Genomic DNA, 19,030 nt, shown 5'->3' with positions numbered 1-19,030 from the left:
GCAGCGGCAGCAAATTCAGTCGAGGGGAGCAGTAGCCATCGGAACGGAAACGCACCTTTCAGTAGTAGGACAGACTCGCAGTCGCTATTCCTCCGCTGCTAATGGCGACAGACAAGTTGCGAACTGCTTGCAAAGCAGCTAAGTTGGACGTCGTGTATGTGCGAATGTGAGTTAAAATGGCAGAGTGACTGAGTCTATTGAACTCAGTGGCTTCCTGTTAAAGCATTGAAAGTCACTAGATAAGCAAGCCAATACCGCAACGCTGCCATCAAGGAGAACCAGCGGAAGAGTCTTTGAACTATTTTTACAATTATTAACCGTCCATGCTGTGCTACTAAGTCTGATTTTACTGCGATCGGCCGTAAAGTGAGTCCGAAATGGCGATCGTCCCAGAGAAGGTGCCGCTGACGGCAAACACATCGGAGGAACAGTCCTTTGCAGGTGGAGTGCACTTATAAGCTATATACCCCCGTGACGTGTCAAACTCGATGTCAATGCATACAATAGCGGACAGTTCAGTTTTGCCTTGAGAGCATTGAAACGGTGGACGCGTTAAGTCAAGCGACGCCAGACTCAGGACGAAAGTCTAGCGCTCGTTTTGACATTGATTACACCGAGTGGCCTGTTTTTTTAGGCCATTTGAAGCAATTTTACTAGTCAATCAACTATGAGCTAGAGAAGCGTCTGCCTCAAGGTGTATCCATAAACAAACAAAGTAATGGAAACCATTCACTCTGTATGCCCGTTGGGTTATGTCAAAATTTACTACAAGTAGAATAGCAGTCACTCGCAACACGCGCCAAAAACGTCACCCCCCGAACGTCGAATAGGCGACGTAAAGAAATTCGTATCTGAGCTTCCCGCGGCAAACTGTTATAAAAAGCGGCAGCCGTAACAATGGCAATTCCTCAACTATTACGATGTGTTTATGGTCGATAACATAACGCCGAAGGGCAAAAATCGACGTGCATTTAAAGCAAAGTGATCCGAGAATTGATTGCCGCTTGCGAGACGGTCCTCATCGGCCTGATTCGGCAAGCCATTCATAGCGCCAACGAAACGAGTCAAAGGAGACGGTCACTACGCAAGGCCAGCCTGACGGGCTCATCGAATCCTATGCAGAAGGGACATCAACAAAGACGGCTGTGGCGGTCGCTTAACAATAATCTCTGGCGCGTGGATGCGTTTATATTGTAGCTCCTTACTTACTGTGAGGACAATTATCAAAAAGACAAGAGGATTCGCAAGGTAACTCTCCAATGAATAATGCGATAGTGTAGTTACAGTCAGAACCATCTACAAATGGCTTTATAAAATAGACTGGTGGCATATTGATTAGGTATAAGCTCACCGTCTCGTCGCTATAATTCAGTTTCTGTATGATTTCATTCCAATCGGATTTAAGGAAAAATCACTTAATTTTCCCACTCTGCTTCCATGTTTTGGTCAGTATATAGTTATCGAATGACCAATACAATAGTACATAGCGTTCATCGTCCGCATAACCCTCCAACGATAATATACGCGGAGAACTTCAGTTAAATGTTGTAATACTAATCAACAGTAACGATTGTGTCATCTGCCTTCGTAATAACTCGTACTCGAACAAATTCAAATCATCTGATCATAGACGTACGCAGACAGTCAGCCAAACGCATTATGGGACTTCGGATCGACACACAAGCCGTAGATGCTTATCGTTGCGCACATAGTCAGTCAGCGGCCATGTCAGCGTGACGCCAGCGATGGTCTAGCACGGTCTATCGTTAACGGAAGGAAGGAAACATTTGAAACAGTCAGGCTCTGTTTAGCAACTATAGCATTCGTCATTTAAGCGCTAGAATCTGCTGTAACTTTTGTTGTCTCAGATAAATACCCTAGCATGTGCTTGCCCCCGTAAAATTTGCCCACCATCGTGTTGATGCAATGACGGCGTTGTTACTGAGCGACCCGGAGTTGGAAACGGCAGCGTCACAATATGCGGCGTCTGTTGTTGGCTATAGCTGTTATTGACCACACTGGAGGAGTGCACAAGGGTCTTGCTTGCCACGAGTCGCTGCTACTACCACTATACGCCTACAAAGGAAAAGTACATGAGCGAACAAAAGCTATCGACAACTGTCGTTTGTCGTTGTCGATTGCCAGTACGAACGGGAACTGAAACTCGCCAATGGCGAAACAGAATCTGTTAAGCAGCCTTCCATTTTAACCGATAGTTTTCAGCGTCGCTTGACGACAAACGTAAACAAAGCATAAGTTCGAAAATGGAGCACGCCCAATTATTTGTCTTTACAACGTTTTCACAATGAATTGTTTAGAAGGGCACGAAGTTAGCTGGACGGTACATACGGGTAAAAATACATGAAATTTATTTAATTTGTTGGCTAAAGCTTAACTCGGATGTTATTATTATTATTATTATTATTATTATGATTATACTTGAAGTGTAAGTATTCGTTAACAATATGGCTGAGGAGTCAACTTTTATTTGTGCGTATCTAACTGGATAGGAAGTTGTGCTACCGATAACCCTACATCTGTACTCCAGTATGAATAGTTTACAGAGCTATAATGATACCATCTGCCCAGAAGACATCATCTAGAGACATAAACGCTGCTTCTTACTAAAGCTTTTAGTTTGAATACGGTACAATATAGGTTATTATATTACTTTAGGTAGTTCCTGAGATACAGCTAGAAAAGTATGCACGTTTATTACTATAGAACGTTGTAGGACCATGGGTATTTCAATATACGACGATCGGTTGAATTGTCTAGGATAGTATGAGACTTTCACATATCTCAGCAGCCTCTACGTGCCTCAGGTCTAGACTTCAAGGAAAGAGTGCGCCTTTTCCGCGTTCCAAAAATCAAATATGTCAAAAAAATTGGTATATAAAACTGCGAATTAATATCGCTGTTTTTAAATAGCCTATTTAATGGCTGCTATATCCTTTTTATATCGTAGAACCTTGTGTAAAGTGTTCCCCTATTAAGCGGTCATTTTGGTCATATTTACATCAATCGGTAGCAAAGGACGAGGAGTTATGGAGAATTATTGAGACGACCAACAACTTCCACCCGTTATCCTTTACCAGCAATTCTTATCTCTAAGTGTACATATATTTTAAGGCAGAACTGGGTAGCATTTATTCGTCACATGAATCATAACTCAGAATGCTGTTAGGCCTATTTATATTCAATCTATAACGCGGTGGGCCTTTGTATCACCTAGCAAATTGTTGACCTCTTTCGCCAGACGTTATCATTAGTAGGCACGCTAACGGCTAGCCATCGAGGCACGTTTCTCAGTGGATTCCATACCTTCTATCGTGCACGTTAGACCTTTCTAGTTAAACCCTACGAATGTCATTGGACGTCATTGATTCTTGTCGACTGTTAATGCCGAGCTGGACGTTTGGCAACATATAATGAAAGCACTCTCGCGTTTGCATCTGGAAATTGTCGATTCCGTACACTTCTTTTCTCTATTGATTCCCTCTATTTTTCCATAATATTTTGATCCCATATATTTTGGGCTTTGTAACATTTAAACTTGTTTGCTATGACGAGCGCAGTTAATGAAAAGACCAGAAAAATGCTTACTGTTTCTCGTACCCTAATCTTGGCAAAGCGTCTTACGATCCATTGGGCCGTTACTGGGCCACTTGCGGCACTGTTCCGTAGCTACGCCTGCCCAACATAAGGTAGACAACCGCAGCCATTAGCTGCTGATAGTAAACGAGTAATGGACGTATTAAAACTGAGAAGACTTGAATCAGTATTTACTAGCAGATGATATTGAAATGGCGAAAGGTATATAACAATATGCAATGTTGGTTTCGCCGATATTTTTCGAAGCACACCGTTATCGCCTCGCTGCCTGCTTTCATCGGCTAGAGGTTCTAGGTTTACGCTAATACAAAATTACAGACAGACTAAGCGGAGCAACAAAACGTTCGTTAGTAGTAGTCTATACCCCTTAAGATACGGAAGGAAGTACTACACGAAAATATAACGAAATACGAGAACGAAGCGTAGATTTTCAATGCGAATTTTTTGCTTTTCTTTGCGGAAAGATTAGCCGGTTGAGTATGTTTTCGAGCAGTGTTAGAAATAATTTCAACAAGGACCCGAAAAGCTTGAACCCTTTGTTGGAGGAGCACAACTATCATCATTTGTGCCCGTCGATGTCGTGCTTGTTATAGACCCGAAGCAGAAAAAAGGTGACCTTCATTTTTAAAGCAGACCTTCAGTTTATTTTAAGTTGCAGTAGTTCGTGAGTTATATCGACAATAAAAATGTGTCGTATGGTAATTTGGCTCAAGTATACCCTTACTTCGAGTTCTCGGCGTTGATAAAGATGTCGCTTGCTACCGTGAACAAACATATGTATTATCATAAGCGGGATAAGCCATTGAAATGCACTTAGAGGCATCCTCAAACATAATTAATGATAATCCCGAGCTATAGATTTCCTCCGCTATTTTTTTTACCGTACTAACCAGCGAATGACGACAGTAGAAGATGTACTGTCTAAAACAGCTCATGAAGATGAACCATGAAGATGAAGGAAAAATCATCACAACGCTGAGTTCTTGAGTCGAAGGTGACCTAAGCCTGTACATGGAGGTACCTTCCACTATCTTTATATATTTGCCCTTAGTGCAAATGCGATCAATGCGTTTTCTAATAGCAGCCAACAATATGTCATAAACATCAATTACCTGATTGCTGCGTCTACTCCCGTAGCAAGTATCTGGTGTTCTCCTATCCAGAATAAAAGCAAGACTATTATGTATGGAGGTTCCCTAGACGCTGGGCGGGTCAGAACGATAATCGGTAACTTCAATTTTAAACACGGGGCAACAGCAGCGACGGGCGAAGAGCTCACGTACTGCTGGACCTTGTAGAAGGTTATTTTTTTGCAAATAGGATGTGGTATTGTTTTTGAATAAATAATGTACATAAACGCGTTGCACCACTGATAGTACAATCAGTTCAATTGTTCTTTGTTGTTAGATAAGATAAGCAATGGTAGTTGGACTCTGCGAGCGCCATGACATGAAATGTCGTAGATCCGACCAGGCTCGAAATGCGGTAATATCATAGAACAAAAACTTCTGTTGGCCTGAAACATCTCGCAGAATAAATTTATAACTAATAGACGAGAGGTCACTGCATAAAGTAGTAACTGAAAAAAAATCCACGCACCAATGAAAGGTTTCGATAACTATTAGCTAGTCTATTAAGTGCTCATTAAAACACATTTACGTGTGCCGTACACATTTTCACAAATACTTCTGACATCTTGTTGTTTTTATTTATAGTTTGATCGTGGCTTTTCTGCCCGTTGGGAGACCACGCCTAAGCGGAGGCCGTGTGGCCTTAGCGAGTTCATCATCACAGGCTGGACATTGTGGTAGGAGACGATTGACGACTAGGATAACTGTGGAAGGTCGTGGAGATTCAGTCGCTGCTGGAGATGTGGTCTGTAGTGCAGCTGGGAGCGGCTGGAGAACCCGGCGCAAAGCACGCTGTTCCGACCAGCAGAAGCAAGCACGCCATGTGTGTAGGACAAGATGGGTTTTTCTATATGCTTGGAGGAAAGAGCGCCAATCTGCCTATGAAGGACCTGTGGCGATTTGACCCTGGTTAGTCGTCAGAACTAGTACATTTGCCCGTATCATTCAATTCAAAGCATGCTATTAATTGTTATTTCATTATATTACTGTCATTGCTTCCTCTTATACTATGACATGCACGAGTCCTATACAGAGTACGACAGACACCTCTGTAGATCGTACGTATAGTATCAGACGTCAACCAAAACTGCTTGCGTATACAATTCTCTTCGAATTACTCGCAGACCCAGTTACAAAATTTCATTGTAACTAAGAACAACGGATAGGCAAGAGCCAATATAAGCAAAAAAAAATCCTAGATGAGGCTATCTCTATTATATATATATATATAAAATTTTTTTTTTCTTTTTTAGACAAGCTTGTACGTTTGGAGCCATTGTTAAACATAACATTGTCCAAAAGCAGGCTTAGCTCCTCTCAGAAAGGATGCGCTGATCCTATTCGGGTATCGTACTCTATCGTTAACCGATACTCACGGGTGTAGTTGAAGGGTCGATTAGAACAATCCCCTCAGTTTGCCCCGACCAAGCAAATCCCAGAGTTGTTTCCTTTGTGTGATACAGTATCCAAGAGGAAAATCTCACCGACCGACTCCAGCTGGGTAACACAAAAAGTATTGCTATTTACGGCTTCTTCGTCCTCACCTGCCACTAAGGCTGTGATGATTCGTAACCATTAGCCAAACGAATAGATTCAGTTCAATAGCTTGCGAAAGAAGTACTAGAATCACAGAGCATCCTATATCGATAACCCGCTAGCGGACAGCCCAGCCCCAGGTGGTGCGCATTAAAGCTAACTTTCGATCTCAAGGTTCCGCACCCCAAACCCAGAGAACATGAAAACCCAATAATAGGATTTTGGTCCGTGGAATAAGTTAATTGAATAACGATACGCAAACGAAGGTGGCAGCAAGGTTTTCCCGTAAACCAAACCGCCGGTGTTTGGTCAGTGTCCAACAGCACTATGTAGCAAGTTGAGATAACAAAGTAAATTTTATAGTAATTTTGAAGAAGTTATGCATTGCTAGATTAAAAACAGGTACTCTAATAGCCTGATCATTTAATTAATTAGCTACCCTCTCGATACATTATATATAAGGATAACTAAACTAATCTAAAAACGCAGTAATATGCAATTCACTGTTCAATAACTATGTGTTTATATATTATGATTTTTTTATATTATTTCGCAGTAAAAAATCAATGGGACGAAGTTGAATCTCAAGGGGGCACAGCTCCCCCATCACTTCAGGAACATACCGTTGTGTCATGGAAGAGTAAATTATATGTTTTTGGAGGGGAAATCGGCTTCGCTTCCACCGGCGAGACCCCGCTTTGGGTATTCGATATATGTAAGTAGTTGAGTGTTATAAAAAAAAAAAGTAGCGGCGGCAACAACAAGGTCTTCCAGGCAGATGATTACGTTATCTAGAAAGTTGGCTAGTTGAAAAGATTATTAAGATAAATTTCTAAATGAGCATCTTCTTTCTCTCCGAGATTAAGTTATTGTCAACATTTTACGTTGCGTATGTCCTGAAACGTCTCAGTACACGTTCTTTATTAACGATGTTACCTCGGTAGCACTGTAGTGTAACACAGCTTGGCCGCTGCTCATGCTTGTCTCGAACGAAAGTACATATTTTCTATTTTTGTAACATTGAAATAAATCATTTGTCTAATTTGGACTGATAAAGACTGATCGATTGTGAAGAAATTCATATTAATTAAATACGAAAAGTCGGATAAGTCGGATATTCTTAAAAACTCCTATTGCTGTTTCAGGCTGGGTACAGTCGTACTACGTAAAAGGTAGGCCAAACGAAAACACGTTGTTTGAAGAAAGGAAATATTATAACTTGATTGCTTTTAACATTGTCGAGTGCTGGCGCGATCTTTCTAGTAACCGGTGTATGGCGGAAGCATGTAGTTCAAGGTCCCCAACCGTCTGGCCGTCGAGGTCACTCAACAGTGGTCTATAATGGAGCCATGCATCTCTATGGAGGCTATCAAGACCTTAAAGGATCCTCGTCTGAACTCTGGAGTTTCCATTTCGGTACGAAAATTACTCGGTATACATTTTTTAAAGGAGTCAACATTAATAATTATAAAGCTTTGAGATAGGGTTCGCAATGGACAACTGGCGCAACTTGTCCTTATTTGTTGTTTAGATACCGAAACGTGGCAGCTAGTTTCGTCAAAAGTTAAAGGCTCTTGTGGGGAAGTGCCCCCAGGTCGGCATAGCCACTCGGCAGTGGTTCACGATGGAGCGATGTGGGTGTACGGAGGCATGACGGATCTTCGTGAACGATGCGATTTTTGGAGATATGATTTTGGTATGGACATATTTTCTCAACTCAAGTGTTATAGGTAAACAAAATTCAGTTATTTCTAGATTAGACAGACTGCAATGCTCTGCGTTTACTACGTATAAACATAAGATACGAAGCAATACGTTAATAAACAAACCTTTTGGAACGTGATTTTTCCTGCTCCAGTTAACCAGCATTGGAGCCGCGTGAAGATGCTAAAAGGGGCCGGCCCAAAAGAATTGCACAGTCACGCGGCTGTATTTGCCAATCAGTGCATGTGGATCTTCGGCGGAGAGAAATCCGGAAAGCCCAGTAACGACCTTTGGCGTTACCATTTTGGTAAGTATGGCTGGGACTTTCCAAAACTCGATAATACCGTATAATATATAGTTTCAGAAGCACATCGGCTCTTCACAAGCTATACGCGCTACAATTTATGTTTACTGAACATTCACATCCTACTGAATTCGATTCTACTACACTAAGCTTGCTGTTTATGGTATATCTCAACTCATTTCAGCAACGGACACATGGGACAAGATTCAAGCAGAGGGAGTCCTCCCAAACCCCCGATGTCGACATGTGGCACTAGCGAATCCGCAACTACATAAGTGGGCCGATAAGGTATATGTGGTGACTAGTTTTTACTTGTGTAAAAGTTGACTGTTGAAGTACAGACTGTGCCGATTGCATGGACGCTTGTTGGTATTTTTTCGTGATGAGTTATTGCACTACCATGTAAAAGAGCGGAGGGCATTTTCGAGTCAATTTGCCTCCGCTTCTTTTACCAATCGTTTCTAATTTACTGTCTAATCGAAACTATCCCAATAACCGATGTCAAAATGAATATGAGTTTTCAGGTGTTAGACACGGCACCAGCTCCTGGTTCGAAAGTGGCCCGTCTACCACCTAAATCTCAGTCGATGGTATACATTATTAGTTTAGCTTCGTTCATAAACTAATACGCACATTCGTGTGTATATTGTTTTGGGTTTTCGTTGGAGGCGCATGCCTAATCTAACATTTCAATATATCGTTAATTAGGTAAACATAGCCTTTGTCCTGTCATTGACATGCACACTTTGTTCACAAGTATTCGAAATTACTGAGTCTCTCTACATTTCGAGCTTTACGTGTGGCCCCGCCGTCACGCGTTCTGCTTTTACCCCGAAATGGATTGTGGCTATGCGCGAAGTCGAACCCCCAGAATTAACACGTTACCCACTTAGTTACCTTCCTTTGTTTTTTCTTTACTAGAAAACTAACAGGTATGCCTTGGTTCCACAGATGACTTTTGGAGAAAGGGGTCGCGGCGGCAGCTTTAAGGTTCACCCTATGACGCGGCTCGGTCTGATAAGCTGTTCAGCGGTACCAAATGCGACTTCCGACGACGAAGATGGAAACGACCATTTTGATGCCGTGAAAGCTTATTTGGCTGCTTACAACAACTCGAATCAGGGCTCGAAGTACGTAACTGATTGGGAGCTATAATTGATTCGGCTATCGTTGATTGCACGTTTTGCTTGCAGGTGAAGGCCAATAACACCACTTTGTCTGAGCATGCTCTGAGTCTAGCATTTTTTGTACTACATTCGTCTGATTATAGGTGCTTAATTAATATGCTATCTGATAATGAAATATATTCAATTATGAACCGCATGCTTGAAATCCGGTAAAAATTACTGAAGCGTAAAAAATCTATGAACACGTTATAGGCCCACGTACAGATACTGGAGGTACATTATAAATATGCCTTTTTTCCACGAAATAGCTTTGTGTCTATTTTGATTATAGCAAATAGATCGAACTGCTGTTAGTATTGTTTTCCAACCAGTAATGTTCACGTAATTGTCATGGCTTGTAATTTGTCCGGCAGAAGTCTCAAGCAACGCTTATCGACCTCACGACTGGTACGCAGCATCTCCTCTGGAAACTACCACATCACAGCGATGGGTCGACAACGGGAAGAGCTCGAACGCCTCCTTGAAGAGTCTCGACATAACACTCCCCAACTGCCCCACAAACATCACTCAAAACATCATATTTGTGACTCAAATGGAGTATGCCGACACGAGATATCTAAAAGCCACAGCTCTGACGCCGTTCTCGAATCGGAGAGTGAAAGCAACACCCCTGTGCATATGCGCAACGGCGGACACTTCCGCGGGGGCTTGACCAGTGATCAGAAAACTAGGCCGTTCAGCGAAATTATCGCGCCTTCACATCAGATCGAAGTGTTCCAGCAACGCCAAGAGGTATGCTGTAGCCGCGGTAGGTGATAATTAATGTACTCGAATGCGTCTGTAGATTTTTCTTCCGTAAAGCGAATCTTCAAAGCCATAGGCACAGCTGTTTTAAGCCGTCAGCCGTATAACATGAATTAAACTATCCTGTTACAGAATCCGAAAATAATGTATAACTTCGAAACGGACAACCCTAGGATTTGTTTGTGTTGTTTTTGATTTTTATAGGCATTACCTCTGCGACTTTCGCCACCGCCCGCTAATTCGCGACCTTCACGACGAATGCATGCGTCAAAAAGTATGAGTTTTGCGCATCGCAAAGATGACACCTTGGCCATGGACAGACTACAGGAGGACATTCTTCACCAAGCGGGATTCTGTTCGACAGCCTCATGTCATTGTTCGCTACCAGCGGAGAACGGAGAATTGAAAAAGACGGTTGATGGGGGAGACTCGAAATCAGCTCCTTTCCGGGTTCAGGGTCTTGCAGCCTTGTGTACATACGAGGGTACAGAGAATAGTGACCCCGGTGATCAGGGCGAAGCTGATCTTCGTGGATTTTCGAACACTGTCCAAACCACGCAGTACGGACCTTTGACGCACATCTCAGACCTTGACTCATCAGATACGGACACCGGAGAAGGTGGGGACGGCGAAGCGCGTGGTAATCGCCGTCGTGAAGACCTTCTCGTCGAACTTCGGAAGAACACCACACCACTGTCACGAAGCACCGCCAACGAACTGGAAAGAATTCGTTTTTCAAGTCGCTTTACCTCGTTCTCAACACTTTCCGAATTGAACAATATGGCCGTTAGTCAAGGTGCGTCACGAACCTGATCGTATAAAACGCACGTTTAGCAGACGCTCGATGATAAACACCAATTAAAACGAAAGGGAGAGGAGGGTCCGCTATCACGGACTGCATATTTCCTGAGGTGTGGAAATCATTTTCCCCCGACTGGCGAAGTACCCTAATACTATTACTGAATGTATTGTACCCGATCCTATACTGCTTCATTCTTTTTATGCCTTATTTAATAGACCCATCTCACTTCAGTTTCTAAAGCAGTCCGCGTATACCATGGATTATTCGTAAAGTGTCTCTGCAAATTAAATTCGAACTTCTAGATATGAATGTTCTCGGCAACCTGGCAAAGACTCGTTTTTTTTTAACATTTAATCTTTTTTACAAATTCTTTGCGGTATTATCTACATGTTAAGTTAACGCTAGTTCCGTTTAATCTCCTAATCGTTTGAGCAGCGCCAGAATATTCACCATAAAAAATCGATCGATAAATTACATTTATCCTCTGCTTTTCCCTCTGTGTTTCTGTTTCTGCAGGCCGATCTCGGATGCCGCATAGCGTATCCCATTGTTCTGGGTACTACTCGTTTGTTGAAGATGATCCAGACTTCCAGAGAGACATTGCAGTCTTCTTGCAACCTAGCGGGCGGACCAGTCCTCCGAAGAACACTTTCGCTAGTTTGCTGCTCGGAAATGATCACCCTAAGGAGACACCCATCGATAATGCTAAGGATGGTCTCGAGTTGACAACATTCTCGGCGCTGTCAAACGCAGCGGCACCGGCTATCGCGGAGCTTAAAGAGCGCGCCAAGAGCTGGGATCGCGCATCAAAACGAGTTCTTCTCCGTGGGACTGGGCCGAATGAAGGGTGTGGCAGTGCCGGGGCTGGGAGCGTAGGCGGTGGTACACTGATTCGGGAGACCCGCCTCAGGGCTCTGCCCTCACGGGCTTTAGCAATTCATGCAATTGCTGAAGAATCTGTGCATGGCTCGCCCATTCGCATCTCGTCCGAATCGTGGAGTCTCCACAACGACGATGAGGAGGTGGAGGCTGACAGTGACGCAAGTGACGCGTCGACCGAGACAGGAACTTCCTGCAGCAATAGCCAGCAGGACCAGTGCGCCCCGCAAGTCCACAAGAAGCATCAGTTACAGTTACAGCAGCATAAACATTCGCGAAACTCCTCCACGAATCAACAGGCCGGTGGGGACGAAGGATGTTATCTGCCCGGGCCGAAGCGACAGCTGCAACACTCGAGACCTGATGTACACAATTGGCAGCTGTGTCTTTACGTTTTCGGCGGGCAGGAGGCGTCCACGCCGGGCATGTATCGTTCGCCCATGACTGTATGGCAGTTGTTCGTGTGAAACGATAAATGGGTCAGTCAGGTCATATCTATGGGTGACTGAATGGGTGAATGTGCAATTGAATGTCTGCTCCTCCAGCCGATGTATCTGCAACGCGAAATCTAGCACGGATCTACTTTAAGTGGTAGTTAACTCGCCAAAAAACGATCCGGCAAGGATGTCGGAGCAAAAGGTAGACCAACGCTAGTCTGACTGCGCAGCCATGATAGCACATGAGAAAGTGCAGCAACTGAGTGGATAGAGAAATGGGCGAAGCACACAAAAGAAACGTGCAGGAAATTCCGAATGAGTAGGTCATTATTGATTTTGAGTGGCATTAAACTGAGAAAATATATTTACTATTATCCCAACGACTTATTGCCAGGCCGAATTCGGTAGCCCAACGGCGATGACGCGTGTCGACCCGATACGAGGAAGCGACACAAAAGGGTAACCGGAAAATGTAACGACGGAAAATGCCGTATAGTACTATAGATTAGTCTTATCAGTCCAAGAAATGACCATTTTGAATGAACGAACCGTACCATTTGTCTTATATCCCATTTGGGTTTATCAAGCCCTCTTTTTTCCTCTACATTATTCGCAATCAAGGTCAATGATCATCATCGACATGTACAGCCAGTAAAAGCAGGAGGATAAGAGGATTTTTAATAACCTCGGCATTCGTTGACACCGCACGAATTTTCAATAAGGGCCGCGAACGCTTCGGACAACTTTTCATCATAGGGGTATCAATAAAGAGAAGCTGATTCATTGAATAGAAGGCAACCGCTTCGGCAAAATAGCGCCTAACTTTAGGGAGCCTGAGGAATGTTCTGAGTCGTTAACGTCTATCAGTCAAAAACAGAAAGCTCTGCGCGGTCCGAGACGGGCTGGAAAATTGCAAAAGAAGTGATGAACAAGCTTGGTACGGTGCTACGATATAAAGAAGAACAAGTAAAGATCAAGCCATCTCCTCCGTGGGACAGAGCCGCTGTCGCGCTCATACGTTCCCGCTAGAAATTCAGTACGGGAAACGCTGCAGAATGCGATACTGATTTGTGCTTCGATCTCACAGAAGGTGCTTCTTTCATGTAGAACGGAAAGGCTGGCAAAATAACCTTAGAGCTATTGTAAGCGCGACCAGAAGTAGGCCAGAACCATTTTGGTCTGAGGTTCGCGGTCAGTGTTCATTTTTCAAACCTATACACAGGCAGTATCAACTATGCAGGATAGATGGCGGTCAGACGGTGTATTTAGCGAGAGCGCTGTGGATGAACTCAGAAGAGAGATGGTCTTCAAGTCAAGCCAAGCTATATAATCCCAGCTAGTTAAAGAGGCCATCTCGAGTATTAACGGAAGGTGATTTGCTGTTGCCGCAAGGCCAAGGCCCGCATATATGATCTGAACAATTCGCAGCGGTCGGCAATGATCTAAAGTGGAATCTATCTTCGAGCCATTGCAATGTGTAAGCTTCGATCTAAGTAGATATATCAAGCTGAAAACGACATGTTGTTTTTAAAAATGGTCCACAAGTAGTGCCAACTTTTTCCGAAGCTTGAAAATGCGCATAGATCTTCGGTACTCCTCCTTAGGACGGACCCTATCTAGCCAACTCGCACTGTTTTATTTGTATGCATCGAAGCAGATGTAGTTTAGAAGCGCACTTCTCAAGAAGTGCCCAGGTCTAGCTGACGCCTGCTTTGGCATCCCAACCAACCCAGCAGTCATTCTATGCCATTATTATTACTATTCATTAATGCTATTTTTATTACATTATCGGCCACTATTCAGTGCACGCAGTGCAAATATTTGCGGCCGGTAACGTTCGTGCCAATTGCAGAGACCGCTTGGGTTGCCAAATAGTAACCCAGTAACAAAAAAAGATAGAGATAAACCGATCATGACATACTGCAAGGAATGTATATTGGGTCATTTTCGGACCAGTTGATTATGACCATGGTCTCAGGTACTATGCGCACTTGCTCATTATGAGGACGGATATCGCCACCAGAAACAGCTTTTATCGTTTGCAAAAAAGGCCCGCCCGTACCCACTGTGCAGTTGTTAATTAGAAGAGGGGGCATCACAACGCACCCCACATCAATACAGAACGATGACAGGCGCATAGAAATACTATATTAACAACCTCAGTGAATCATATGGATAAAATCATCAAAAAAACGAGACCGGGTGAGAAGTTTCATTATACGAACTATACGTGTATCATAGGAGGACATGATCCCGTCGGCAGATACCATCGCCAGCCTCGCTGCAGGATAATGCAATAGATAACACGGGCAATGCTTTAGAACAAACTAAATTTCAATATGGCTATTCATATTAGTAATATGGTCACTGATAATTATTCTCTGGAACGGGAGGTAACTGTGATTTTCTTGTCCATGTCCTACCTGAAAAGATAGTTACACAAATAGTTTGTCTAGGCAGGTTTAAAATTAAATTTAATAGCTTTTTTCAATCGGCATAGGCTATAAGACGAACGGACTAAAACGGGTGGAGTATCAAAAAAAAACACCTCAATCCAGACTTGTAATTACTAATTAGTTACAGTTTCCGTTGGGCTTATGGCCTGGCGACGATCTGACCCATCTCCTCGCCAGGGCAGGGTCCGACTGTCAATATGAAGTTATTACGCCTCAGTCGAAGCAACTATGGAGAGTATTTACCAAAACGCTGAACATCGCTTTCTGACGGTTGAGCCATCTGCTTATTTTTTCTGTCTAGAGAATAGCAATCACCTTGCCTGTTATCTACATTTATTACTACTAGTATATACTATGGCAGTGCCGGCAACACCAGAGCAGATGGCGATGTCTTGCAAAAACTGTATATTGTCTGTGTTTCAATAAAGAAGACAGAGAGTTACGTGATGAGTCTCGGAACGGTATGAGTAAGCCGTGGACTGCCATTATTTAATATATATATATATATATATATATAGATGGGGAAGAACGTTTTATAAAAAGTGAATAGTAGTCAAATAGAGCCACAAGCGACTATGTACGTGACAGCATATGAATGATGGTGGCTAACTACCGAATACGTAGATCTCACGTCCGTAACGTACGCTTCTGAGCATAAAAGGAAATGCTACAAGGAACAATTGATGGCAGAAAGGGAAAATGAATGTGGCAGACGATAAGAGACTGTGTGACAATACGACGTCCTAGTGATTCCCCCTTGGGAATCGACGCTGTCGATTAAACAGCGTGTCTATAATAGATCGGGATTTTTTACGCGACGATCAGAATAAATAAATAGGATGACGTGATGATAGGTCAGAAGACGACGACGATAACGAGGACATCGATAACAGTGATCTGATAGCGATTATTATCTATGTGGTAAATGCCGAATAGCAAAACGCTTTAAGTAACAAATACAAATAAAAAGGTAATATCATTTCCACTTATATATATATATATATATATATATATATACACGTCTATTTGTAAGGACGAGTGTGAGAGAATGGCACCTTGAATTGCGTAGAGGCAAGCCGCAAATCAGCCCCCCCGCAAAGGCTGCAAAGCTAAGATTACAACAAGAAGAATGCTAATATAACTGGTCCTGGTGTACTCGTGTTTTGTCTATGCGTTCACATACGCTGTGAATGTAACAGTAAGCATATTGAATATCGCAAGTTGATTGTGCGATAGGACCAACAGGATGACGAAAGGTGAGCAGAGCTGACTTAAGCCCCTCCGTTGGCTGTAAGGCCTCGGTCATTCGGTTCCATGCCATTCCTTCAAGATCCGTCCCTCAGAGAATAGGTGGCTCAGGGTAATGATGGTCAAAGGTTGGATATCCGGCCTGCTACCTACTGGACGCTTTCCTGTGTGCGTCCCTAGATAAGTGACGAGTACATGGGAATCAGCTACTCCAGGTGATAACTGTCTGGTAGAAACATGAGGAGCCATTGAACGGATAAGGGTTCACAGTCTATTTTAACTACTTACATGCACTCGGCCGATCTTTTTTGTTCTTTCAATAATTTTGACGTATCATATCGCTACGATTAACATTTGCAACTTGTCAGTGGTCGTGTGGGAATGCAAAACTGAGCTTCAATCGTTGAAAGCTACGGATTGTGTACCAGTAGCGAATATTGGATACGAGGCGTTGCCTTTCGCCTGCAATAGACTGAAAATACTAGATACGTACCGTTTCAATAAATACAAGACGCATCGAATGATCATAACATTAGTTGTGGTTATATGACTAAGTATATAAGTCACATAGACGTGAACATTGGTAAGCACCTCAGGTCGGCTCGGCACGCCGCAGGTGCTTAAAGGATAGGACAGAGACAGGGAGTTAGACAGGATGAACGAAAAATATCGAAAAGAGATCATTTAAACACAAAATTATGTCTACTTCATGATCTCCGTTTGCTTCGGCTAAATAAGAGAGATTCTGTACGAGGACATACGAGCGAAGCAAAACAACGCCTACGACCAAAGCGGTGATACAGGACGGCTTCAGCTGCAGGACGAAACTCTTACTCGTTCCATCTCGAAGTCTGAAGTGATGGATGCGAACGAGATGCCTACTGCGATATCACGAACGCCATAATAGAAATCCACTATTCAGATCAGAGTACGACCGTTACAGAAGCATGAAGATCAGCAGACGATTCATCGACGACCATTATTATTATTATTGACAAAGTACAGAACGGCAAGGAAGGCAAAACCTATTGAAATTCAAAAATACAGTATATATATATATATATATATATATATATTGCCGCAGTATATATATGCGCCTAGATAAAGTGACTGTGAATGGATAATGTGTAAAAGAGGGGAAAACTTGAGATGATCGTTGCTTCCGCGGATCGAGGTAGTCCGATCCACAAACGCCGAGAATGAATACCAAGTACGGATAATTATAATAATATAAGTATATAAAGAGTAATAATCACACCGCAACAATTGAAATAAGCGTATAGTCAACTAACTACGATGATTTTTTAACTTACGTAAGGTCAGATGCTACATAACATAACTAGTCATTTTGACAAGTCAATTATACCACAAGTATTATCAGTTAGTAAAATTGATAATCTGATTGATTGGAGCGTAATTGAAATAGGCCGATTCTAAATAATTTTATTGAAGTAGACGTTAAATAAAAACACGAGCAAATAAACGGGAAAATTTACATGAGCGGGAAATTAGCTTGTTGTAGATTCTTAGCGATGCAATGATTTCCTACTAAAATTATTTCGAACCCAAAAAGAGTAAAAGTAAAAAAAAGACGATAAATTTCAAATACTTTTTGGAACGTTGTCAAATGTTTACAGCTTCTGTATGCTTTCCAAGAAAAACACGCTTACTTTTTATTTCTAAGAAGGACGGAATTTTCGTGTAGCAGATTTGAATGCGGCTTTATTACAGAGTATTTTTATTATAAAAATAGAGGCTGTGGCGTTTAGCGGTCAGCAAACTCGTCACGGAAACGCTAAAGGTGTAACATTTAAGCTTAAAAGAGAATAAATGACAACACAAAGTCTATTCCTGTGTTTCTGTTTTATTTTTAAATACAAATTTTCGTTTCGACATTATCTATAGACGTACGCAAGTTGAGGTCGTGTCTGTTACTGTAAATTCACTATACTTCTATGTATTGTTTTTTTATTATATTAATGAATAATATTATTGTTCTAAGGGGTACCGGAGCTAACGATACACACAAGACATAGTGGCACACATCCGATACGGATCGAGAGGTGCGTGAAGTCATTGTTAAGCAGACGGGATTTAAATCCATCACTGTCACGTCAACGTCGTCCGACGTAGAAATTTGATTATATGAATTTATCTATATGCTATATATGTACATCGTTGTCGCGCCATAAGCCCGCGTGGGCAGACGCACACTGTGCATTCTATCATGATCAAGCAGGCTTCGACCATCAAAGTCACTGTTTTTAATCTTCCTAAAAACAGAAGTTAGTTAGCGATATTGATTGATAGGAACCAGAATTAAACAGCATTGAACTAGCTCGTCGATTGACTGGATTATAAAGTGATTTAATCTTACTCCGACGACAGCTGAATTTTGCGTGGTGAAGAAGGTACGGTAACAGACCGTTCCGGAAACGATGGGCAATTACCAATGAAGATATTTCAAAGGAGTAAGCATTATACCCGGGCTCGAAATATAGGTAAGTGCTAGATGGATATTTATATATAAAACAACAGAACACGGAAAATAAGTTGCGGTGCCAGTGAGTTCAGGTTATGCTTAGTATATTAGCGGAAGTAGAAAGATTAGCTTTGTCTCTTCTTAGTTGATGCAGTGCAATCTAAATCATTATTGCAACTCATCATGGCTATGCTACACAATAACATGGCGTCATACGGCGGGCAATTCGTTTTTTCTACGTTGGTCCATTTAGAAGTAAACACGGAATTGCCCCCCAGTCGCTTATTCGCATTTCGCTTATTTCGATCATAGGCACACTTTATTAACATGCATTGCCCTTCATATGGGTTATTCATTGAGATATTGATCTGGCTAAATTTTTTTCCGTTAGTTCGAAGAGGTGGCTGGTCGAGTAATTCCACAAGAAACCAAAAAGGAAATATTCTTACTCGTATTTTCGATTACTTTGACCCAATAAAATCCACAAGACAGTCGCGTCTCTTGAA

The 19,030-nt window shown here is 42.4% G+C and overlaps 1 protein-coding gene across 1 annotated transcript; it reads left to right on the top strand.

Annotated features, from left to right (window-relative positions):
- Positions 1 to 5,485: 5,485 nt before the first annotated feature.
- LOC111260251 (uncharacterized) lies at positions 5,486 to 17,890 on the top strand. Its single transcript, XM_022832850.1, has 11 exons — positions 5,486 to 5,654; positions 6,838 to 6,996; positions 7,545 to 7,697; positions 7,813 to 7,977; positions 8,140 to 8,292; positions 8,474 to 8,577; positions 8,814 to 8,879; positions 9,241 to 9,419; positions 9,830 to 10,208; positions 10,425 to 11,016; positions 11,539 to 17,890. Exons 1-11 carry the CDS (start codon positions 5,486 to 5,488, stop codon positions 12,366 to 12,368), a joined length of 2,949 nt encoding a protein of 982 aa, XP_022688585.1. The 3' UTR covers positions 12,369 to 17,890.
- Positions 17,891 to 19,030: the final 1,140 nt, after the last annotated feature.

Source organism: Varroa jacobsoni, unplaced genomic scaffold, assembly GCF_002532875.2.
Source record: "Varroa jacobsoni isolate VJ856 unplaced genomic scaffold, vjacob_1.0 scaffold_416, whole genome shotgun sequence".
Lineage (NCBI taxonomy): Eukaryota > Metazoa > Arthropoda > Arachnida > Mesostigmata > Varroidae > Varroa > Varroa jacobsoni.
This window is presented reverse-complemented; position numbering and strand designations above follow the sequence as displayed.